Below are 25145 nucleotides of genomic sequence, written 5' to 3'. Positions count from 1 at the left end.
AATCTTAGATCTACAACTCACAATGTGTTGCTGCAGTGAGCTTGTGAATATTTTCACTATTTTTGAAATAGCGATTCATTTTATTATGTTTTTGTACATTTGGGAAAAAGGGTTGGAATTGATTGATTGATTGATTAATTGATTGACAACAAACATCATTCTGAACAAATTCTGCATTTATCTTCTGTTCCACGGAGATACCATGAAACCATCATTGTACAAATACATCATGCAAGGTCAGTTTGTGAATATTAATGCCAACAGGCAGGGGTATACAAGCCAAGGCCTCTTTAAAAACTCATCTGTAGCCTACTTGTGCCTGGTAGGATTGGACCGGATAGGGGATAAGGCTACAATGTCAAGTGGCTTCCAGTGGATTTATTGGTGCTGAACAAATGTTTGTAGAGAGCACTATTGTGCGTTAGCTGATAACAGTGTGTACATTTTTTGTTGTCAGATTTGGTAAATTAATTCACAGAACAAAGCGCCTGCTTGGACAATGTAACTGAAGACAAGCCCACAATGTAGCCCACTTCCTTTTCCTGCTGTTTAAAAACAAATTTACGTTTTCTTCACTGAAATATAATAGTATATCTGCCACAAATGGTCAAATGAAGCCTATAAGGATATACAGTATATAATAATTGGTTAGGACATACTGCCACCTTGTGGCTGTTCATGTACATAACAAGGACATATGTGTATGTACTGTATGACGCTTTGTTACAATAATATTGCCTATGGCCGAACTGATCTGTTCTTCACTGAACTAATAACTAAAGGATTGAGACGTATTTCAGTTTTTCAGAGAGATCGGAACGCATGTGTGCCGTGTATTATGCATCAATGAAAAACATATATAAATGTTCAATAATGAGCATCCAAACAAAACCAATCTAGAAAATCTACAAGCTCATTAATCTGCTATTTTTGACAATATTGAAAATACAGATTTCCTTTAAGTTATTGAGAAAAAAAAATAGAGTTGTTAATACAAACAACAATCTATTGAATCACAATCCTGAGATTCCTTAGTGCCTCAGGCTGGTCAGCGTGCGTACACACCGGATCACAGGATCACATCATGAGTTCAGGTCCGACTTGGGACCCGTGACACGAGTTATCTCTTCAATCTACCTCCTCTCTCTGCTTGCTACTGCTGAGCCCTGCAGCAGGATTCTTCATCAAATAGCACTGATCTTTCTCCCCTCTTACAGGCTACTCATAGTCGTCGTATAGTGACCGCACAGGTCGTATGGTGAGGGTGAGGTCTTTGCCCAGTTGGGGGGCAATGTACCGCTCCTCTCTGAGCAGCCTTAGCAGCAGGTCCTGAGTGTCCCGAGGCCAGCGGTACAGCCTGGTGCTCTGGAGCCAGCTCGGAACATGCTTCTGTAACACACAGGTGCACAACGGTTTATTTAGTCCAGGGGTGGGCACCTTTAATGATGGAGAGGGGACCACTATATTTCCACACTCACTCCAGAGGGCCACATTGCATATTGCTACGTCCTCCTTTGTCATTCTACTAGAAGCAAAAATAGCAGATCTGCAAGTTCAAAACGTGTTGCGATGCGTTTTGAGCTTGTAGGGACGCGTTTTGAGCTTGTAGGTCGGCTATTTTTGAATTGGAATCCTGAATTATGTTTTGTTAATTTTGAATTGGAATCCTGAAATGTAATATTTGGATTTAATGTCAAATGCATTTAGTTATTCTCATGTTAACTTTATGAACTTAAATAACTACAAATAAATCTAATAAATCAGTAGTACTCACACTCTCAAGATCTTTCAAAAATGTTCAAAAATAGCAGATGTACACAGATTTGTTTGTTTTTGAAATGCTTCCCTGGCTCAGTGTACGCAACATGGAAGGGAGAGTTAGATTTATTCCAGTTCAAAGACAGTAGATTACTGCTGTTAATGAACTCCTAATTACAACAGAGGGGTAATAGTAGCGGTGTTCATGAAATGATCAAACCATATGGTGGGGAATCATGGTGAATAGCTGGCTCTCGGTTTGTAATTATGTTTCAAATGGTTGTATTTTACACTCACCTTGGTTGCAGAGGGAAACAATACTGGAACCAGTCTGAAATTCAGGCAGTGTTGTTGGATGAACTCGTTTTGAAGCTGAACCAAGAAGAGAAGAGTCTTAGAGATCATGGCGTTCTACTTTCACAAGTTGAATGCTAACTCAATCAAAGCAGGACACAGAGAGATGAGTCTGTCTTACTGTACACATATACATACTGTACTACAGAAGTCTAGTGGTTTCCTGTTTGTTATCCTACCTCTGAAAGGAATTGCTCAGAATTTAGCATCAAGTGTTTTACTTTCCTTTTCCATGACATAATATTCTGTCAAGTTGTAGTGTGAAAGATCAATGTTTTGTGTTAGAGTCAATTAAACTTTGTGTACTGCGTTTGAGCAAGAAAAGCGTGTATGCGCTGTAGCAAGACTAATGGAGGACACATGAACAACGAGGGACCATCAGACAGTATATGACCAAAAATAAGTGGGTACCCTTTCTATTAGTGTTTCTAATTAGGGCCCTTTGTTCAAGCATTAGTGACGTCATTAGCTTTAATGAGGTCAGACACGGTGTTGAGTGGTTAGGCCTGGCTTGTGTTTGCAATTTCAGTTCCTTTCAATGGTGTCTGATATTTTTGGGGCCCTATTATTATCATCTTCCATGCCTTCTCCATCATCCCTAAACCCTTTAGCCATTTTTTACTGTTTTGAACATTTTAAATATTTCAAATAGCTGATCTACAAGCTCATAACGTGTCGATGTAGACCGGCTATTTGAAGTATTTTAAAATGGTTTTCAAAATAATAAAATAGAGTGCTTTCCTTGAGCCGAGTCACACTTGCAAATATCTCTGTATCTGTCAGTCCTTGTCCCTATTCGAGCGGTGCTAACCATTCCATTCTTGTCCCTTTTATGTCCATATATGGAGATCCATGATGTCATCAATATTAAAAAGCTGTCCAGTACAGAGCCAACTCAGTGAGGGTTAAGTTGCTAAGGCCAGGGCTCTGTGCTGTTTTTCCTCACTCATTTCAACAAAGCATGTTGTGTATGGAGGAGTGTGGGTGGCCACGGGGGATTGTCATTCTGAAACAGGAAACAGCCTTCTGCAAACTGTTGCCACAGAACTAGCATTATTAAAGATGAATGCACTGGCCCTAGTATACTACTGTATACTATGTATACACTACACATCTGCAGATAATGTCGCTCACCACTGCACAAGAGCCTGTGATTCTATATCTGCTGCTATTTATACCTGCTGCTAAATATTGTCACAATTTGTACAAGAATATAATTTGCTTAATTGTATTAATTTTACCATGTCACCCTATGTGTATTTGGCATTGTATATTTGAGACTTCTACAATTTTATGCCTGTAAACTTGTGATGTGACTAAAAAGTTTAAGTTGAACATTTCTATTCACTGGAACTCAAAGGGCACTAAATAGAAACAGATAATAGAAAGCATGTACAGTACACTGACTTTGGTCATACATTATAAGTACAGTATATGCCATATTGACAATATGCTTGAACACGTTATTTCCTTTGTATCACACAGATGGTTTGTGAGCCGTATCAAGAGCCGTTGGTCGCTTATCTCCACAATCTGTCGGTAGATAATGCCGGTCTTATATAAGGGTCATTTGTGTACGGTGTGATGTCATACTGATGTCAGCAGTGTGATGTCATACTGATGTCAGCAGCTATGTCTCTATATATGGAGTTATATGTTGTTCGTGTCCAAATATGGGGCTTGTGAGGTCAGACTTAGTGAGATTCGTCGGTTATCTCCATATATGGAGGGATGTGTTGGTTATCTCCATATCTGGAGATTCAACCTTCAACGTGTAACTATGGCTACCTAACGACTAGCCACATGACGTGAAGGTGAGTGAGGGTCTTTGTAACAGCCACCCCCAGATTTCCCGTGGAAATCTGTACAATATCGAGAAGGCCCGAACGGAAACTCTTAGTCAACTGGCCACCCCATCAAAGAGTAAAGGGACATCAAGGCCTCTCTCTTGTCAATGGGCTGGTGTCGGCCACCCCGTACGGGTTCTAGTCTGAGGTGATAGCCTGCCACCCCATTAGTAGGCAGGGGTCCTGACAAGCCAAGGGGTCGATTGCACCAGCTTCCTCCTGCCGCGAAGGGTGCCAGCATGACTCACACCATCCTTCCTAGACGATTTTGACATCTTGTTACTAATCTGTCGGTAGATAATGCCGGTCTTATATAAGGGTAATTTGTGTACGGTGTGATGTCATACTGATGTCAGCAGTGTGATGTCATACTGATGCGGAGATATGAGCAGGGAAAAGGTGTGACGTGTGACGTGTGACCGACCGACGGACGGACGGCCGGTGGAGGTTTTGATACTAAACTGCGACCTGACGGTCGCAATTATATGAATAATACTTCAGTTACTAGTTACATTGCAGATTTGGATTATTATTACAAAACACACTAACCATTTCAGCCCTATATATATTTCGCCCATTTGACAGCCAATCTAAAGCTTGTAGATCGGCTACTTTCAAAAAGAGTTTATATACATTTTGAACTTGTGAAATGGGACATTCTGCACAATTAGTACTTTCTGATTTTGGTCACTGAGTATATTTTGATGCAGATACTTTTGGACTTTTACTCAAGTGCATTTTGAATACAGGACTTCAAATTGTAAGGGTGCCCTCACACCAAAGTACCTATGAGAGTGGAATCCGCGTTCCGCCAATGCATTTCAATGAGACTGAAGCGGTTTCATGCCAGCGGAGGATTTCTGCAAAACACGCTCCCTTCTCATTGAAATGCATTGGCGGAACGCGGATTCCACTCTCATAGGTATTTTGGTGTGAGGGCACCCTAAGGCTGCCCTCAGACCAAAATATGGTCGGCAGTGGATAAACTCTTCTGGTGCGCTGCTGGCAAAAAAAGCAGAGAGCATATTCCGTCCCAAAGCCAGTGACGCCCCTGTCACTCACTTCCCGCACCGCCCTCCCTCTCTGTAGCCTGTTACACTAGCGTAGCGATCCTCATCATATTTTACGTGTCAACTCTATAATGGACAGGCGAAGGGTACTCGCCCTTGCTTTATTGGAAGGGGAGATGCAACAAGCTAAAAAGAGAAGAGTTTGGGTGCACGAGACTCTTGATCAAAACAAAACATCTCCCAGTCCCTTCCTGATTCTCAGAATGTTACGCCTTCGACTCACCCGATTGGACAGGGGGGGAAACCAGAATCTGCGTGGAGAATTTCTTTGCTCCAGCATAAACGCAAGGTCTGCGCGGAGCGCAGATATCCTCCACTGACATGAAACCGCCGCCTTCTCATTGAAATGCATTGGCGGAACGCGGATTCCACTCTCGTAGGCATTTTGGTCTGAGCCCAGCCTAACAGAGTATTTCTACATTGCAGTATTGATACTTTTACTTAAAGTAAAACATGTGAGTACTCCTTCCATCACTGCAAGTCACACATTTACTGGAAGTCTGTAATGATTGTCTGACATGCCGAAACACGAGGAGATTGAACCTTGGTCTGAGGGATGGTGGGTGCGGCGTGCAGGTCTATTACTGACGTATGAAGAAGTGATCTGATGTTTTAAAGTACCATGAGGTCATTTCCTCATTAGCCTATCATGTGTTGGAGAGGTAAGAAGCCTATGGTATAACGATATGCAATGACACTGCTGAGCCACCGGATGGTGATATTTCAAGAACACATTCCATGCTGTCAACATCACATCAATGTTGTGAATTAAGCCTCATTGTGAAAGTGAAAGGTAACATCATGAAAAGGGGAGTTTCCACAGTTCACCAACAACCAAGAACCAAAGAGAGAGAGAATAAAATATACCTTTACCTAGATTTTAGTTAAGTACTATTTCCAGGTGGAAAGCCATATATATTATACATTTTGTTGTATGATGGTGTTGCACAGTGAAAATAGTTGATTTATCTTTTAGCTGACAATGCGCCAGGATGCCATGTGTCAGCTTGTAGATCTGCTATTTTCATATTCAAGATATGGAAAGATTAACATACAGATTGAAAGTAAAGGAAGATCTCTGCACAAATATGGGGAAAATGGCTAATAAATTCAACAAAAAAGATAGTCTTTTTCTTATTTTTTTTCTGTTTGTTTAAGTTTAAAAGAAATATCACTTTTGTTGATTTCCCTTTTTACATTTAGAAATGTAGGCCCTCAATGTCATGCAGGGATGGCAGGTTGAAAGTGGTTAAATGTTCCTGCTGCTTACCTGGTTGTGAATGTACTTGGTGTGGAGACCGTGCTCATCCTCTCCGGCTCCCTCCACGTCTAGCTTGTACATGGGGCTGATGACCACGATGATCAACACCGATTTCTGTAACAGACCATCTGGCCATCAGCTTACACTGCATGACCTCACAGATGCCCATCAACCTGCCCTTGAACAAGACACCAAACACCTTCCTGAAAAGTCTCTCCAGTCTGGAGCCCAATACCAGCTGAGGTCCTACACAGTGTAGAACAAAGATGCCAATAGATACCATGTTGTCTTTAGACTAGAAGTTTTGGTCTCTACTGGCCCTGACATAGCATAATAAAACAAGTCAGTTTAGTTATTTGAGCAAATCGGTGAACATAAACCACTCATTAAGATTACAGATGGAGCTTATGACATGCTAGTGTCTAGACTTACATCGTTCAGAAAGCTGTCCATCCATTTGGTGATGTCCATTCTTCTGATTGCATTATCAAAGATGTCAATCTATAGGAAAAAATAATAATTATTATGAAGTAGAGCCTGAACAATGTCAGATAATTTGGGTCCGATGCCAATTCCGATTTTGGAGAGTCCTAGAACACAGATTAGCCTACCAATGCTTTAGATATTCTTTTAGGAGGGGGCTTTTTCTGCCTTTTTTGATAGGGGATATTGGAGACGGACAGGAAACAGGCAGAGAGAGATGGGGAGTGACACGCAGCAAAGGTCGTCGGGAATGGGATGGGAAATCTGCACACATCGGCTTGCTGATACCGATGTCAAAAATCAAATACAGTACAGTATACAGTAGAGCTTGGAGGATGTGGGTTCGAATCCACGGTGGTACATCAGGCTTTGTCGGGCGTCTATGTGAACACAATTGGCCCATGTTCGAGGGAGGGAATTTCATTAAGTGTCTCGTGAAGATTGGCCAATGTGACCCTGGCCATACGTACAAACAGACACCAATTGACCATTGACAGTCCGGACAGACACAGGACATACAGTATGTACTGTAGGAGCGGTTAGCACCGCTCACAAATACAAATAAAAATACAATATAGAGCTCAGCCGATATCCGAGTAGGCCTAGGGAAGGGCTCTAGTTTATAGTGGCGGAATGGATGACAAGAGGCACATTGAAGATAAGGTAAAGGCTGAACCTTACCGAAGGGTTGAAACCCTGATCAGTGAGAAACTTGGTGAAAGGTATCATCTCCTCGGCTGTGTCCACTGAATATGTGATGAAAATATTTCCTGTAATGCAACAGATAGCGTCACATTCTGTATGTTCTATCTCTGAGTATATGCACAACCTCCTCTCAGTTATATCATCTTTGCATCTTATGATCATTCTGAATCACATTCATATTATTTACATAATGTGTCTGAGCAGCACCATGGCTCTTATACATTGACTATATTATTGGATGTGTCATGCTTGCATGGGGGTCCCCGGACCCCACTTTGAGAACCAGTGATCTAAATAGATTCCAGATTCAAGAGGGTTTATTTGCCATTCTCTCATACAGGTACACACAGCAGCAATTACAATATAACAACAAGATAATAATAATGGTAATAATTGGATATAATAAAATAAAGTAAAAAATAAATACAAAACAACATTGGCAATAGTACAGTCATGTAAAGAAAGAGAGGTAAGGTTAAAAACTCAGCAGCAATGGGAAGTGTGCAGAATATCGTCACTGTCGGGCAGAAACCTTGTATCTCCAAGTTTCAAGTTTTTTCGCGAAGTAAAGCCGTGCTTCATCAGACAAGGCCGTCACAAAAGTAGTGAAAACAGCCGATCTACAAGCACACATCGCCGTGCGAGGCGTTGTGTGCTTGTAGATCGGCTGTTTTCACTAGTTTAGTTAATTTTTTAAAACTAGACCTTACCCGTTCAAAGATATGAGCTCCGAAATGATGTGCAGTGTGTGGGTTATGGGGTGTGCACTGTGCGCACACAACACAGTATATGAGGGATGGAAAGTAACTTTAACTGGTACTTGCATGATAATATGTAGGAGCATCAATGTAAGAAATACCCGTTTCGTTTAATGGCTACAGAGATACTATGTAACGATCTGCATGATTTTTGGACAACATCTGTAACAGGGTCAGACAACCCCCCGCCCGCCCGCCTGCACACACACACACACACACACACACACACACACACACACACACACACACACACACACACACACACAGCTGGTTAAACATGTTGCCTCATGCTAGATGCAGAATAGATATGCCTCATGCTAGATGCAGAATAGATAGTAGATACACCATAAAAATGCTAATATACAGCATATGATTTGTGAAAGTGACAAACGGGCTTCACAGTTATGTCAGGTTTGTTCATATGCTAATGGTGATGCGATTTCAGATCAATTGATCCAGCCACTGAGGAGAAACGCTGTTACAGACAGACAGACAGACAGACAGACAGACAGACATTCGGAAAATTATATGTTTGATGATCAAAAAACAAACGGTTTTGGACATACAAGGTTTCCACCCCACAACGACCATATGAATACTCACTGCACTCCGCAGGCAGGCTGATGGTCCTCCGGATCTCCTGTGTTGGTGCTGCTGCTCCTGGTCCTGTCTGGTAGGTGGTCACCACACTGACCTCGCCCATCACCTCCCTACCAGCAACCACACGCCCGGGCAAGGCCACATCATGGGCAGGCGAGTCTCTCATATACAGTTGGTTTTGGTTTATAGGCGGCCTGCAGAAGGAAATCATCACAAAGAATGCAATCGTTGTTTTTATCCATGATGTATGGTTTGTTTTCAATATTACCGGTATATTAAAGGTATTTGCTGGGCAGTAGCCTACTGAGGAGAGAGACAAGAAAGCGACTGCAGAAAAGAGGGATGTTGATTGACATACAGCAGACCCAGAGCTAGACAGCAGGTTGAGCCACCAAGGTTTTATTTAAGGGTGGTTAACAGAGTGCGTATTATTCTTTGACATTTGCCACTGAGAAGCTCCAGTCTGGCAACCTTTGACTGCATCGCAGCCATCCTCCCGTTACTTCTACACCTATGGATTCAGATTAGTTGCGCAAAACAAGATTCACAAATTGGGAATAATTGTGATTTGATTTAGACTAATCTGATTCCTAAAACCACCCACAGTGTCAGCTGGATAAATCATGTCTCATCCCTGGGAACACATTGGACATTAATGATGAAAAGCGAACATCCATGATGAAAAGTGAACACTCATAATGAACCGTTTGGACAGGAGTCTCGTCTCTTTACCTGCATGGTGCTGGGTGATACTGAGGCTGCCTCGGTGGGTACACATGGGGATTACAGAGATGGTCGTTTTGAGCACGAGGGGCACAGTTTATGGGAGGCTGGCATGGGCACTGCCTGGAACAACAGTCACGCATGTGGTGGTGGCCTGGAGAGACCAGGCAGAAGACATGAGGGTACACATGCACACAAGCACATGCACACACACAATATGCATGACAAGCACTCACAAAGCTGTAAGCAGCAGACACACTCATATGAACACGGCCGAAAATAGCCAATCTACAAGCTGGCATGGGCCCTTGTGAGCTTGTAGATTGACTATTTTCGCAGAATCTTCACCTATTTTCACCTATTATGACATCCCATAATAGGGACACTACTTTGTGTGGTTAATCAATTAGGGAATAGGGATAGTGTTATATTAACAAAAGCTGGTCATTTTAGCTGATGTTATTCAGTATTAGGCATAGCATATGACTAAGAACATGGATGATCTATTATTGATTGTGCCTGTATGTTTGTATGTGCAACACTTACCCTGACCAGGTATACAAGGTGCCAGACATGGTGGTGGTGGGACACGGTGAATGTTATCAAAGTCAGAAATGAGAGGCAAAGGGGGATCCAAGCTCTCCGTGGCAACAGGACTTGCTGAGTGGTTGTTCCTATAAAGTCCCCTCTCTCTGCAAGATTGTGGCCATATACCAGCATCATAACCCCTCGCCATCAGTCCTGTTTGGCTGACCGGCAGTGAAAGGTCATCATAGCAGGACTCTTCAGGTTCTTGGTGATGGTGCGGGCCATGGCGTTGCCACTGGCTCACAGGGGGCATCTCTCTGTTCTTCGGGGAGCCCCCAGAGCACTGCTGGCAAGGATCAAGCCACATCAGATCCAGCGTGGACGAGGAGATACTTGTAGATTCATCTGTCTCCACTGGAATGCTTCGGTGAGCGCAGACTCCTGAAAATGGCAACAGACATGGAATCACAAAACAGTCTTCCACTGCACTGGAAATCCACACATTAACAATGCAATATAACATCATAAATAGCCTACCTCTTTGAGAGTTCATTCTTTCAAAGTCTCAGGGTTCCTTTTGGTACTGAAAATAAAAGTAAGGTTGTACAAACAAGGTAGATTTATTTGCTTTGCTCAACACTACAGCATGTCAAAAAGACAACCCTATATAGCCTACAAACAAATGGCATAACTCCAAATCTGGAGGAATTCAAAGTAGTCAGTCCTGTACAAATGAAATCACAATATGATCACAAAAGACAGGTAAAACCTGCCGATGCATGTAAATAAAAGACATAATAAAATGCTTACATGTTCCGATGTATTTTGTAAACAAACGCTCCAAAGTTTCCCACGCTTGCGTTGGAGTATAACCGACTGTATCGACGTGATGCAGGCACACAACAGTACAGTACAAAGGTCAGAATCTAACACTACCCTCAAGTAGGTCATCTTTGACAACGTAAAGCCAAATTAAAGCCATGTCATAGATAGTCCCATATTATTCACATGTAAAGAATATGACTATTGTATTCATTGCCACACCTACCTTTCTATTATCAGTATCGTTTATCCTTCAGCCAAGGAACAAACCGGTTCTGAGGCTTACCAGGAAGCATTCCCACTAGTTCTCTTGAGATATGAGTGTACAAGGCAGGCAACTCCCTTTGAACCAGTTATGCAAATAATAAGGCGCATTCGTCCACATCTACCAATCAGGACTGTGTTTAAAGCAAAGCAAAGCTATTCCAGTCAAGTTTAAACCATGATTTACGAGAGCAATAAAACTAGACATAAAATAAACACACTTTAAGGTGACAGGTACATGTCATTTATAATTATTTTCATAAATATTCCAATTTTGTTTTCAAGTTTTCCACCACTGATATTCATGTGACCACACACACACTTTTACAGCTGTGTGCAAAGTAAACATTAGTTCACTTTGCATACAGCTTTAGTTTAGTTTGATTTTTTTTAGTTTGATTTTAAAGCAGTACATGGTTAACTTATTTTTTCACCTCCACTGTGATTTCCTGTCACTTTACTAGAACCTCAGCAAGCAGAGAACTGTTATGAAAACATGATAATTATTATTATTATTAAAAGGAGTTTCAGTTCATGTTTTCTTCACCTTCATTGCACTTAATGCTGGTTTCACTGTATGAAAAGTCAAGGTGAGTAATTTCCAGTTGTTCAACACTTTATGTTTCCATGTTCATTTTACTCAAGAACTAATGAAAAACATAAATAAATAAAAAAGAGTTGTTTTAAGATTCCTGTGGCTTTTGAGGAACCTTTGGACAGTCCTTGCTGTTCCAGCTCCCCTCTCTGTATCTGATGTTGGTCAGCACCACAGCGACAGGGTCTCTGGCTGTCACCGCCGGCAGTGGCGGCGGCGGCGAGGCCTTGTGGATGGAGAACACCTTCATGGTGGTGTGCGTGATCAGGGAGCCCAGCTCGCGCGTCTTCGGCTTGCACGTGACCACCCGGACCAGCTCCTGGCGGAAGCGCCGGCTCACCACGCAGTAGAGCAGGAAGTTGGTGGTGGAGTTGAGGTTCTGCAGCATGTTGGCCACGTCGCTCGCCACGTTGATGGGGATGCCGTAGTCGTCGCGGTCGAACGCCTTCCGGTTGTACGTGGTGCGCAGGATGCAGTACGTGACGAAGCGCGGCATGCTGAGGACCACGAAGGCCGCCGACACGGTGCTGAGGAGCAGGATGGTCCGGCGCACCATGCCCCTGGCGCTGCGGCCGCGCATGACGCGGCGCTCCTCCTTGGTGAACAGCCGGCTGGCGCGGCTCAGGTGGTAGGCGATGAGGTAGTTGAAGATGATGACCAGGACGATGGGGATGCCGATGGAGAGGGTGGTGGTGATCCACACCAGGACCGTGGTGTAGGTGGCGTCGCGGTAGTGGCACGTGAGCAGCGTGACGTTGGTGCCCCCCACGGTGGCGTTGACCGGGCTGACGTTGTTGATCCAGGCAATGGGCACGGAGGCCAGGTGGGACATGGTGATGATGCCCCCGCAGGTCATCCTGGTGACACGTGCCTGGGACAAGTGCTGCCTGCTGGCGGCACTTCTGAGGACCAGGTAGCGTTCTATGGTGAAGACCACGATGATCCACGACGAGCTGTAGAGGGATCCGTACTGGAGGATGCCCAGGATGCCACACCAGGGGTGGGAGTGCCAGAAAGGCCGCACCAGCCAGAAGGTCAGTGTCAGGTCTATCAGGATGACCCACACCAGGTAGAAGCTGTCCACCACCGCCAAGCAGCTCAGGTAAACCACGGCCGAGTCAGACATCCCGCAGTTACGGAAGCAGATCATGTAAAAGGTGAAGAGGTTGGCTGGAATGCAGAGTGGAGAGTGGGAATAAGACATGAACACAACACAGCTTTTTTTTTTTAAGTCAAAATAGAAATAGAATAAATAAATAAAAAACGTATACTGAATATTCGACAAATGATTCACTGCAAACTAGGTTTATTGGCCCAATTCACAAACTATCAGCTGTTTGCAATAAACAAATGACACAAGAACAATTACAATAGCTCAGCCTCAACATAACTAATATTTCAAGTGGCTTCCCAAAGTTCAACATAAAAGGACACTTTCAACAACTACTGAAAGCAGCTTCTGGCAGCGTTCCTGAGGAATCTTATATACACATGCCAGACTATTGGTATGGTCCTTTAAGCCCATGCTGGAAATATTTGGAACCTCCTAGAATAGTCAGTTGTTAAATTACAATTCTAAGAGAGAGCTGTCGTATGGTGTGTTTCGGTGCAAAACTTGAACCCTAGTGTCCCTATTCTGCAGGTAAACATTCAGCAAAAATAGCAGATCTACAAGCTCACAATGCGTCACATACAGTAGTGACGCATTGTGAGATTGCAGTCAGATCATCTTTTTAGGCAAAGATATACAGTACAGTGTAGAGGGAAAACAGGAGGGGGCCTAGACTGTGGGGGACTACGGTCAACTAAGTATAGGGTTTAAGTAGTTAATGACGTGCAGCAACATTCATGCTGGACTATAACATCCATATTCTACAAATCTACACTTACTTCAAATAAATAAATCAACCACAAACTGCCATCTCATAATGAAAACAACACACAAGAACATGTACTGTACCTGGAATACCCATAATGCACAGGAGTGGGTAGTAGATCTTCTGGAGATTTATGAAGACGGAGAAGTTGGAGTCTTCCATGGTTCACTCAACACCAAGCAACAGCATACATGGTAATACCTGCAATAAAGCCATTAGGGAGCTGGAGGGGACAGCAGTATTGATGGGAGAGAGGAGAACGGTACATTAGACAAATAGCCAAGTGGTGACGAGTTACATCATAGATAAACCACTGCACCATTTCACTATGTGCGGACTGCGGACAAGACGTTAAGAGGTGCATTGTAAACATGCAACATTTGGAAGCACTGTGTATTCCTTCATTGTTTGGTATAAGTTAAAGCATTACATTTTCCGACGCCTGCATTTGAGGGAATTTTGTCAAGAAATGTGACTTGTTGTTTTGGTTCCTATATGCTCACTTTCCTTGTCATCCACAGTGATATTACTTTAAACATTTTCCATTCCCCTACTACCCCACTGACTCACTGTCACATCAAACGATTACAGGTGTATTCCGGGCATGTCATGATAGGTGAGCATTTGGCATGCACTGTGAGCTTGTGTATCGGCCGTTTTTAGCAAAGACATTTGGTGTAAAAAGAAAGAAAGGCAGGGACCAAGTATAGACCCCTAGGAGTGGTTCAAATGTATTCATGAGCATTTTCTTTTTTTTTACTAATACAGTATAGAAGACAACAAACTAATGTATTACCCAAATAGTGAATAACATGCATTGCCCTTAAATAATAATAATAACAGCTACTCTGTGAGTGTGCATTGAGTGTGTTACTGTACTTACACAGAGGTGCATGCCAGCTGGTTATAGATCTCCACAGGGAAGTCAGACATCAGTTACAGTCCATGGTCTGTGATATGAGGAGGAATGGATGATATGACCACAACTGGCACTCTTATGCTGTAAATCCTCCCTCTTCTTCGAGGAGGTTCAATACAAGGTCAAATCACCTGATCTACGAATACTGACATTCTACATTTCACAGTGTTGTTTGGGGGAAAAGTGTTCATGAAATAGGCCTATATTGACATGCAAACGATATCATCAATTATATCAATTTCACTGATTAGTGTAAATGTGTAATTTTACTAGAAACAACATGACAATATCACACAAATATTGTGTCATTATTGATACAAGATAAGTAACAAAAAAGGGCAAAGTAAAGCCAAGTTGAACAGAGGAGACAGATGTTAAGTATTTCTTTAAGAACTGAATTTGCATTATATCAGTACATATTATAGTAACAGACTCTGTGCTGTAAGCTAGAATCCCCATAAGGATATTCAGGTGTAATTATCTGCAACAAGCATCAAACACAGGATAACACAACTCAACCTTACAGCTATTTACCTAACAGATAACAGTTAGTTACTAACCCATGCTACTTACATACTGTCATCTATTGCATATCAACAAGTTTAGTTGTTGTAGAGAAACTCCTTGCAGGGACCATGTGAAGAGACTGTCTGCAGTGCTGTGTGTGGCATGGTAGATTTCTAGACCATGCCTGGGCTGGAGTTGCTATGGCAATTGATTAGCTCATTAACTGGTGCACTGCCAGAGCCAATTTCTACAGACTAGAGTCAGACCATCTGCTAGCGAAGTATAATTAACTTTTTGTTTTGTTTCCTGGTATGGCTCATTATAATTGGTTATTTAATATGAACAAACTCCATAAAATCGTCAATATATCCAGCAAGATAGCTGGGGTAGTCTACAACTTGACATAAATGTATATTGCAAAATCCTTGTGTATAAATGTATATAGCAATATCCTTTCGGTAGTAGGCTAACAGGTGGTATTGTGTGCATTCTATAATAGAATGCACACACTAATACCACCTGTTACCTTCAGGATGACAGTACAAAGTACCAATGTTGCAGGCTAGGGCTTCAAGATCATTTGTCCCCACAAGTATAGGACTTCCATGCTGAAAAAAAGAAGAAAAAAAAGAAGCTAAAACCAGCTTATGATGGTTGCTGGTTTTAGCTGGTCTTAAGTTGGTTTGGGATGGTATACCAGGCTGAATAAACTGGTCGTTTTTTGGTGATTTTATGCACAGAATTGAGGGCCTGTTTGTTCATAATTATGATCAAACAGGCCCTCAATTCTTTGCATAAAATGTGTAATGATATACGTGATGCCTCTCAATCTATGACTGGTAGCATATTCTATTTTCCTCCCTGTAAGAGAGGAGCTGTGAAGTATTGTGTGATGTATTGTGTATTTATGCGTTGTGATTTATTTTGTGTCCTGATGGCTGCTTGGTGCGAAATGAATTTCCGCAAGGACAAATAAAGCATCGGTCATCTATCATCTATCAATGCACAATCTGTTATCCCCAGTAAATATGAACACACATCTATCTACTATGGATGGATATATGATGTGCTATACAGACTATTTACAGTAGATACAACAGTGGGAATATGGATAATACTGTATATACAGTCTAAATTATTATTACAGATCTCATGACAACAAAGCCTTAATGGACTTTATACCCCACGCCTGCATTGATCCAGAAATCAAACAATAGACGGCAAACACCAGCTTGATGTCATGGTTAGAGAAGTGAGCTCTTAACTGCGGAGTCAATGTTTGAATCACAGCTCGGAAAGAACACAGCCTTTACCATCTCTTAAGTTAACAGCTATTGTCAAGGTGCCCTTCAGAAAGGCACTTGACTTGACCCTTAAAGGAGTAGTTCATCCCCAAAATGACCTTTTTTCTATTGATTAGTCACGCCATGGAGACTAGAGTTCAATAATACTTTTTTGGTTTTTGTCACATTCCTAAGACAAAAATTTGATTCGAGTAAATTTACCCCCATTGATTCCGGATGGGGACCCGTTTCGAAACGGGTCCCCATCCGGAACGAATGGGGGTAAATGTATTGTTATCACATTTTTGTCTTAGGAATGCGACAAAAAACTACAAATATTATTGAACTCTAGTCTCCATGGCGTGACTAATCAATAGAAAAAAAGTCATTTTGGGGGTGAACTACTCCTTTAAATGCTCCATTCTCAATGTACTGGAAGCAGTGTATCACAACAAAGAAAATGTTCCAACAATAAATAATTTTAGAAAAACACATAAGCACTGCAAAAAGTATGTTGCCCGCTTGAGGCTAGGCTAGCTTGAGGCTAGCTGGCACTTGGCAGCATAATAAAAAATGAGTCAAATTCTTTAAGGCTTTGAGGCTCACATGGAGTTCAACTTTGGTGAACTTTGATGTGGGCTGATGGTGATGGGTGATGGCCACTCCCCTTAAACAGAGCACTACAAATTGTTTCTGTCGCGTGGAGGACACCTCATTATGTTCAAAACTATTACTTTTCAGGATTCAAATTTTAAAAAAATGCCAGATTTGCAGATCTACAAGTTCAAAACACATCGCTTCACGCTTCGAGCTTGTGGATCTGCTACTTTAGATGCTTTTACGTGACACTGTGCTGTAGTATGATCAAGTAAAACTTGAAATTAAACTCACATGTGCACAAGCACATGCTATGTCTATGTGTAATGTATACCAGTGATTCCCAAGCTGCAGGCTGGGGCCCACTAGTGGGCTGTAAGGATATTGCAAGACCAAATAATTGGCAAAACTGTAACATTTAAATGATAATATAACATCAATATTCAAAACCATAATTTTAAAAAAATTGCATCTTATTTTTTTCCTTTAAATCCTTGAAAAATTGGTTTTCATTGTGATACCGATAAATAGGAAGTAGGCCTCTACTCCACTGTTAGTTCCGTTTATCGAAGGCGGATTTGAAAAATGTAATTGAAAAATAAACATGTGAAACGGAGGTGTTCCGAATCTCCCCACCCGGCTTCGTACTCAGGTCTCCCACGCGAAAGTCCAATATCTTAACCACTAGACTAAAGAGACCGAGGGAGATACTAGACTTTTGAGGCTTCAAGGCTGGGGCTGCGACTCTCTCCGTCACACTCAGCCCCCTTTGACCTCCTCCTACGGGGAAGCCCGGATCCGGGTCACGGCACCAATGTAACGAGGTGATCCGAATCTCCCCACCAGGCTTCGTACCTGGATCTCCCACGCGAAAGTCCAATATCTTAACCACTAGACCAAAGAGACATCTCTTTGGTCCGGGGGAGATACTATGCTTTTGACGCTTCAAGGCTGGGGCTGCGACTCTCTCCGTCACACATGCACTGAAAATAAGGTCCACTCACCTGACCACTTGGTGGCTGCTGCTCAGATGGGTGGGCTGTGAACATTTTCCAGACTTTCAAGTGGGCCTTGAGAAATGTTGGGAACCACTGCCATATTTATTACTGCGGTAAGCTTACATTAGTTCAGTAGCCATACTCACCCGTCAACCCATTTAGGCCTAGAATTATTGAATGCTTTAACCAGTGAAAAATAGCAGATATACAAGCTCACAGCGTGGCACCGAGTGCCGCGCTGCGAGCTTGTAGATCTGCTATTTTTGGAAAAAGTCGTGAAAATATGTGCAAATCTTTGAATATACATGTATTTTCAAAGCGAACGTTTGTAACTCAAATTTAGCTTCTGGGTGGTCCCTGGAACTAAATATTTTGAGATGTGCGTCTGTGGCCAAATAAATATCAGTTTGAGGGTCCTTCACATGAAAAGGTTTGAGAACCGCTGACATAGTAGTCTCTCAAGAATAGACCAACTGAGCTTCAGTTAAGTGAAAAGGACCTTTTCTTTGACGATGGCTGGCCAGATTGCTGACATAGAAACATAGGTTTTTCAAAAAAAAAACAACATTAGAAGGATTCAAAAGACACTTATAGAATCGGGTAAAAATTCAAATTTTCAAGATTTTTCAAAAATAGCAGATCTACAGGCTCGCAGCGCGGCACTCGGTGCCGCGCTGTGAGCTTGTATATCTGCTGTTTTTTAATAGTTAAAGCATAAAATAATGATACACAATAATGTGCACCCGTATACACACACAGGAGAACATCTACAGAAGAAATTGAGGAAATAAGTGTCTTGGAAAGAGTGTAAAATGTTTTATTGTTTTTTTTAAATTCCAAACGGCAAGTCACCGAATTAACAAAACGGTAATGTTAAAAAAATGGAAATTAAAGTTATAATAAACGGGAGGTTACCGACACTTAAAAACCATTTAGCCGTACAACGGAAGAAAACGAGTGCTATACCCCTTAGCATAAGACCATTCAGAACTATAGGATCCAGGGTTGGACTCTTAGCATAAGACCATTCAGAACTATAGGATCCCCTTAGCATAAGACCATTCAGAACTATAGGATCCCCTTAGCATGAGACCATTCAGAACTATAGGATCCAGTGCTATACCCCTTAGCATAAGACCATTCAGAACTATAGGATCCCCTTAGCATAAGACCATTCAGAACTATAGGATCCAGTGCTATACCCCTTAGCATAAGACCATTCAGAACTATAGGATCCAGTGCTATACCCCTTAGCATAAGACCATTCAGAACTATAGGATCCAGTGCTATACCCCTTAGCATAAGACCATTCAGAACTATAGGATCCAGTGCTATACCCCTTAGCATAAGACCATTCAGAACTATAGGATCCAGGGTTGGACTCAATTCACTTTCGACTGAACCGAGTCAGCAAGACGTGAGAAACTCTTTTGACAACGTTTTACATTAAATGGCCATCCTACAGTGTATTTATATAGGCATTAGGGCAGTGATTCTCAAAGTGGATTCCAGGGACTCTGTGGGTTCCTTTAGGGGGGTCTAAATGGACCCATACAAGTTAGTAAGGTAAACCAATCTGGGAACTAAATCTAAATCAATATCTTTCTTCACAAATGTGTTCATAAAGGTGTATACTATCACCTCTGAACTTTCTCTATCACAACGCCCTTGGAGAACTTTGTGGGAACCAATCAAAGTTGGGGGTATCGGGATACCTGGGCCTGGGATTAAAGGGGATAAAATGAAAAAAATGCTAATATGAGCATATGGGGTGTGTAATTAGGGTATTTTTGGGCTGCTGAATCCATTCCAACCATTAGTTTTCAGTTTAAATGACTCCTTGGCCATAAAATAGGCCTAATTGGCTAAGGCTTAGCCAATCATGTAATTCGAGTTCACCTGTGTCCTGTTAGTCCCTATGCTTAAACCCTTTTGAGTGTTCCTTGTCAGATTGTATCATGTTATCATGTGTGTCATGATGTGCGCTTAGTCCGCTTACCCACCTGATCTTGAATAGTTTTCATGAATTCAAACCCTACTCCAACCATTTTTTTTATTGCCAATATTATGTCTTGTGGACACAAAAAGGTAGTTTGTTGTGGCCTATTTTATGGCCAAGGAGTCATTCTTACTGATAACTAATGGTTGGAATGGATTCAGCAGCCCCAAAATACCCTAATTACACACCTCATACGCTCATATTGGCCATTTTTTATTTTTCCCCCTTTAATCCCAGGCCCACGGGATACCCCCAACTTTGATTGGCTCCCACAAAGTCCCCCAAGGGAGTTGTGATTGAGAAAGTTCAGAGGTGATAGTTGACACCTTTATGAACACATTTGTGAAGAAAGATATTGATTTAGATTGGTTTAACTTTCGGCTAACTTTACCTTACTAAGTCTGTTAACTCTGACCGTGTACAAATGGAACCAAATGAACCCTAACGGGTCCATTTGGTTCCATTTGTACACTGTCAAGAGTTAAGGAGAGAGCTTGACATTTGAAAGTTTGAGAAACACTGCATTAGGGAATAGTATGGGTAAAAGCCTATGTAAGGATTAATAATAATAATAATAATAAAGGTGCACAATAATGCAATATTGGCACTTAATATGATGTGATGCTCAGAACACAATGCCATTTTCAGGAAGTACTCAGGGGCGTCACAAGGGGTAGGAAAGTGGGACTGAGTTACCAGGGCCCAAGGTGGAGGGGCCCTAGTAACTTTAGCTATTGAAAAATAGCAGATATACAAGCTCACAGCGCAGCACCGAGTGCCACGCTGCGAGCTTGTAGATCTGCCATTTTTGAAAAGTCGTGAAAATGTGCGCAAATCTTTGAATATATGTATTTTTTAAGTGAACATTTGTAACTCAAATTTTGCTTCTGGGGGGTCCCTGGAACTAAATATTTTGAGATGGGGGGGGTCCTTCTCATGAAAAGGTTTGAGCATCACTGACATGAAAACATAGGTTTCTTGGCACACATTTTCACGATTTTTCAAAAATAATAGCAGATCTACAAGCTCGCAGCGCGGCACTCGGTGCCGCGCTGGGAGCTTGTATATCTGCTATTTTTCAATAGTTAACATTCATGGGGGGCCCGCAGTGAATCCTTGTACCCAGGGCCCAGAATTTGGTGTGACGCCCCTGGAAGTACTAACAGCTTCAGCTACAGTAGTTACTACATTGTAGTATAGTGAGTGCCATACTGAGCCCATTACCATATGTACTTTACCCATAGGTTAATGCACAGGCTAATGCACTGCAATATGGTCCTTGTAATGTAAAAACCTCATCAAAATGTTCTTCTATGGAGTCAATATGAGCAATAGTGGAGATTGAAGGTCCCATCATCATTAGGTGAACGAACGGAGGGCTTTAGATTACATTTAGAATCTGAGGAGACTGAAAGTGCATTGACCCCAAAACCACCCCTGGAGTTACAGTACACGATGCAACTCTTTAAAGATCTATTACTTAATAATAATAATAAAAGGTTAAATAAAAACATACTCTGTGAAAACTCAAGACTCAAAATACTTATTATAGAATAATAGGCCTTGTCAGTAAAACATAAAAATTAGAATTATAAGCTGAGAAAATGGAGAGAGAGGTTCAGAAGGTATGGGGCTTTTAAGCCGTGACATCATTTTGTAGGCAGAGGAGAATCTGCCCCCAGAGCATTTTCTTTCCCTCGCTATTTTCAACAGATCCGAGACAAAAATAATGACTAAAGTATAATTCTAACACTTTCCTTTCAACAACAAAGAGAAGAAAAATGTGTAAATAGTAAAAATAGTAAAAAGATTCACAGAAACTGGGGGCAGAAATTCTCCTCTGCCTACAAAATGATGTCATACTTAACAGCCCCATAAGAAGGCAGGGATGCTGTGCCCACTGGCTCAGTGTGTGTGTGTGTGTGTGTGTGCGTGCGTGCATGCATGACTACAGTATGTGTGTGTGTAATGTATACAGTATGAGTTTTTTAGGAGTGCATATCGTCGTTGTCAGGTGGAAACCTTGTATGTCCAAAACCGTTTGTTTTGCATTTATCATTTTAAAAAGGATTTAAACTAGTGAAAACAGACGATCTACAAGCCTCGCACACAACGCCTCGCACCGCGAGGCGTTGTGTGTTTGTAGATCTGCTGTTTTCACTACTTTTGTCCGACGGCCTTGTATGATGAAGCAGGGCTTTACTTTGCGAAAGAACGTACAAATTTTAAACTTGGAGATACGAGGTTTCCACCCGACAACGACGATATGCTACAGAATATGCACTCATAAGAATGTGTGCATGCACATTCAAGTATGATGTCTGTTTGCACACAAGTGCAGTTGTGCCTGGGGCTTTGAAAGGTGTACTGTATGCATGTATGTATGTGTAAATCTGTGTATATTTTATGTATTAAGTGTGCTGACTGCTGAGGTGGATAAGACAGGTTTAAAGGTCCTATTCCACAGAGCGACATACTGTACTTCATTCCTTCACGGCTACACGATGAAGGTTAAAACCAGGATGAGATGATCTTAGAACAGTGGTTCTCAAAATGTTCAACTTCAAGGACCCCCGGTTTTGGTGTGCATTTGGCCACGGACCCCCATAACCCTTGAGAGTGTACAAATGGAACCAAATGGACCTGTTAAGTCTCCGTTTGGCTCCATTTTTACACTCAGATTTACAGACCATTTGGTTCCAAAATATGAATAATGTTGCTGGACCCCTGGAGGGTCCCTGGACCCCACTTTGAGAACCAGCGTCTTAAAATAACTGCTATAATGAAACCTGACATGCCAAGGTCAAATGAGACAATATATATAAATATATTATCTCTATTATTTTAAAATAAACTGCAAGGTCCCGTTGAAACAATACTGTGTGGAAGGACATTATCTTGCCTTTTTCTCTTTTTTTTCTCCAATGCTTTTAAACCTTTAAGCAAAGAGACGAGGAGAGATATGTTTAAAAGTATTGTTCTCAACAGGTTTGTCTTAATTTCTTGAAGAAGGTAGCATACATAAAATCAACCTTTTTTTCTTCCAGACTGCGGTAGTCTGACATCTAGAACTGTAGAGAAATGCCTTGTTCCGTTTGAAGAGAAGCATAACAAAAGCTGTGTTCGGGAGAGGTGGAATACTTACCTGAAGAGGTCTTTCTTTTAATACAAATAATAATATTAAAGAACAAAAGTTGAAGAATTACAGTCCACCCGGGTGCATGACATTAGAGAGGAATGGTTACCGTGTTAACAACGGTCAATGAGCTTGGGGTGAATTTGTTTTTCTTATAAAAACTGGGAAACGTAAACCAAAAAATATATATAGAGGTTCCCAATTAAATCTCTAGAACTTAATAAAAGAGCTATAATACAATAACGAGTTGCCGGTGCCCATTACAACGCAGGTAACCTTCTGCAGTGGCCCTTCTCATTCATTCACTTTATCATAATAACCATCCTTACCTTCATCATCATCATCATTATTATTATCATTATTTGTGTGCGGGGGAAAAAACAAGCCAAACTATTTTCTTTTAACAAAAGCAAACAGACGAACAATACAAAATAAAACAAAATCAATGGACTTTTTCTTATTTACATTGACTACAGGCATTTCATTGCATTACCACAACCCCAAATCAACTGACCCACACCTCCATCGGTCCATCGCACTGTTCCAACCCCCGCCCGTTTGGGTCCAACCTCGACCGCCACCCAGCGCATTCTCTCAGTCTATATCGGGGATCGGCCACGGCGGGTTGGTGGGTTGCTCGGGGGTTGAACGGGAGAGGAGAACTCAAAATGCTCGTTTTGAGCCGAAGAAGCTGTACAGTTCCCCAAGAGGGAGGAGGCTAGACAGTCGGCTGGGGAGGCTCCAGACCTCTCACAGCTCTGGGTTGGTTTTTACTTTATTTTTACATTTTTCTTTTAAGCCAGTCCTGTTCCCAGCTCAAACTGTAGCCAGGGCCTACAGTAGTTATGGCCCCGACTAGCCCCAGACAGGGTTTCTTGTTTTTTTTAGAGGTTGTCCCCGGGCTGGTATTGAGGTTCGGTGGCGGTGAAGTAGTCCTCCAAGAAGGCCTGGAGGTACTCGAAGGTGGGCCTCTCCTCGGCATCCTTCTTCCAGCACTGCACCATCAGCTCGTGCAGTGAGATGGGGCAGTCCTGAGGGCAGGGCATCCTGTAGCCACGCTCCACCTGCTCCAGCACCTCGCGGTTGTTCATGCCTGGTGAGGACACACAGAGACACGCAGTGGTGGAACAACGTACTCCTGTTTCTTTACTTAAGTCAACGTATCAATACTGCAATGTAACTCTGTTTGGGTGCACACACACCAAAATATGGTCGCCACTGGATAAACTCTTCTGGTGCGCGGCTGACTAAAAACGCAGCGAGCTCATTCTGTCCCAAAGCCAGTGCCGTGCCTATCAGTCACTTCCAGAACCCTCCCCATTCAGCCTTCAACTCACCCGATTGGACAGAGGGGGGGAAACCAGAATCTGCGAGGAGAATTTATTTGCTCCATCATAAACGCAAGGTCGGCGCGGTGTGCAGATATAATATCCTCTCCTGACATGAAAACGCCCCTTCCCATTGAAATGCATTGGTGGAACGCGGATTCCACTCTCATAGGTACTTTGGTGTGGGCGCAGCCTTACAAGTAAAAGTCAGGAATTCAAAATGTACTTGAGTAAAAGTACAGAGGTATTGGCTTCCAAATGTATTTAAAGTACCAAACGTAAAAGTACTCATTGTGCAGAATGTCCCGTTTCAAGTTTTCAAATGTAGGCCTATACACATTTTTTTTTAAATAGCAGTAAGTTTAAGTAAGTTGTTCATGTATGTTTTGTAATAATAATCGAAATCTACAAAGAACTAAAGTTTTAAAATAAATGTAGTGGTGTAAAAGTACAATATTTGCCTCTGAGATGTAGTGGAGTAGAAGTAAAAATATAGACAATTGGAATTACTCAAGAAAAGCACAGTACTTGAGTAAATGTAAACTGGAAACATGCACGCACACAAAGTACACATGAAGTGAGTACTGCAGGGGCCTTAAAACTAAATCAGCTTGACACTTCCTCCTCTGAGGATAAATGTTTTGATTCTGTGGCGACGACCTTCAATACATCAGAGCCTTTTGCCCCTCGCCCTCTTTTAATTACAAGAAAGCGTAATTGAGAGGGGGGGGGG

The 25145-nt window shown here is 42.0% G+C and overlaps 3 protein-coding genes across 5 annotated transcripts in view; all 3 read right to left on the bottom strand.

Annotated features, from left to right (window-relative positions):
• Positions 1 to 139: 139 nt before the first annotated feature.
• Positions 140 to 11224, bottom strand: traf3ip2a (TRAF3 interacting protein 2a). Its single transcript, XM_080745208.1, has 11 exons — positions 11136 to 11224; positions 10898 to 10963; positions 10625 to 10670; positions 10106 to 10528; positions 9569 to 9713; positions 8840 to 9030; positions 7455 to 7543; positions 6723 to 6791; positions 6300 to 6404; positions 2056 to 2130; positions 140 to 1389 (listed from the first exon to the last, which is right to left on the bottom strand). The coding sequence occupies exons 3-11, from the start codon at positions 10638 to 10640 to the stop codon at positions 1219 to 1221; spliced, it is 1284 nt and encodes a 427-aa protein (XP_080601334.1). The 5' UTR covers positions 10641 to 10670; positions 10898 to 10963; positions 11136 to 11224; the 3' UTR covers positions 140 to 1218.
• A 632-nt stretch (positions 11225 to 11856) lies between these two features.
• Positions 11857 to 13807, bottom strand: LOC308301138 (putative G-protein coupled receptor 139; the record flags this gene model as incomplete). Its single annotated transcript, XM_080745033.1, has 2 exons — positions 11857 to 12938; positions 13729 to 13807. 2 exons carry the CDS (start codon positions 13805 to 13807, stop codon positions 11857 to 11859), a joined length of 1161 nt encoding a protein of 386 aa, XP_080601159.1.
• Positions 13808 to 23882: 10075 nt separating this feature from the next.
• Positions 23883 to 25145, bottom strand: part of fynb (FYN proto-oncogene, Src family tyrosine kinase b) — a gene marked incomplete at its 5' end in the record, with an annotated part of 44009 nt that continues 42746 nt past the window's right edge. For all 3 annotated transcript variants that reach the window (XM_080744300.1, XM_080744301.1, XM_080744302.1), the window contains one exon: positions 23883 to 24177. In XM_080744300.1, the coding sequence (XP_080600426.1) occupies positions 23969 to 24177 (209 nt within the window). In that variant the 3' untranslated portion in view covers positions 23883 to 23968. The remainder of the gene's footprint in view (positions 24178 to 25145) is intronic.

The sequence above is a fragment of the Nannobrachium achirus genome, assembly GCF_963921795.1.
Source record: "Nannobrachium achirus genome assembly, chromosome: 16".
In the NCBI taxonomy this organism is placed as follows: Eukaryota; Metazoa; Chordata; class Actinopteri; order Myctophiformes; family Myctophidae; genus Nannobrachium; species Nannobrachium achirus.
The sequence above is the reverse complement of the archived record's forward strand: the minus strand, read 5'-3'. Positions and strand labels throughout refer to the sequence as shown.

What these genes read in the sequence shown, in the direction of transcription:
- traf3ip2a (XM_080745208.1), bottom strand. An exon ending in ATCAGGGTTTCAACCCTTCG is followed by an intron (nt 6,792 to 7,454) that starts GTAAGGTTCAGC and finishes TTTTTCCTATAG; the next exon opens with ATTGACATCTTTGATAATGC. An exon ending in TGGACAGCTTTCTGAACGAT is followed by an intron (nt 6,405 to 6,722) that starts GTAAGTCTAGAC and finishes GGTCTGTTACAG; the next exon opens with AAATCGGTGTTGATCATCGT.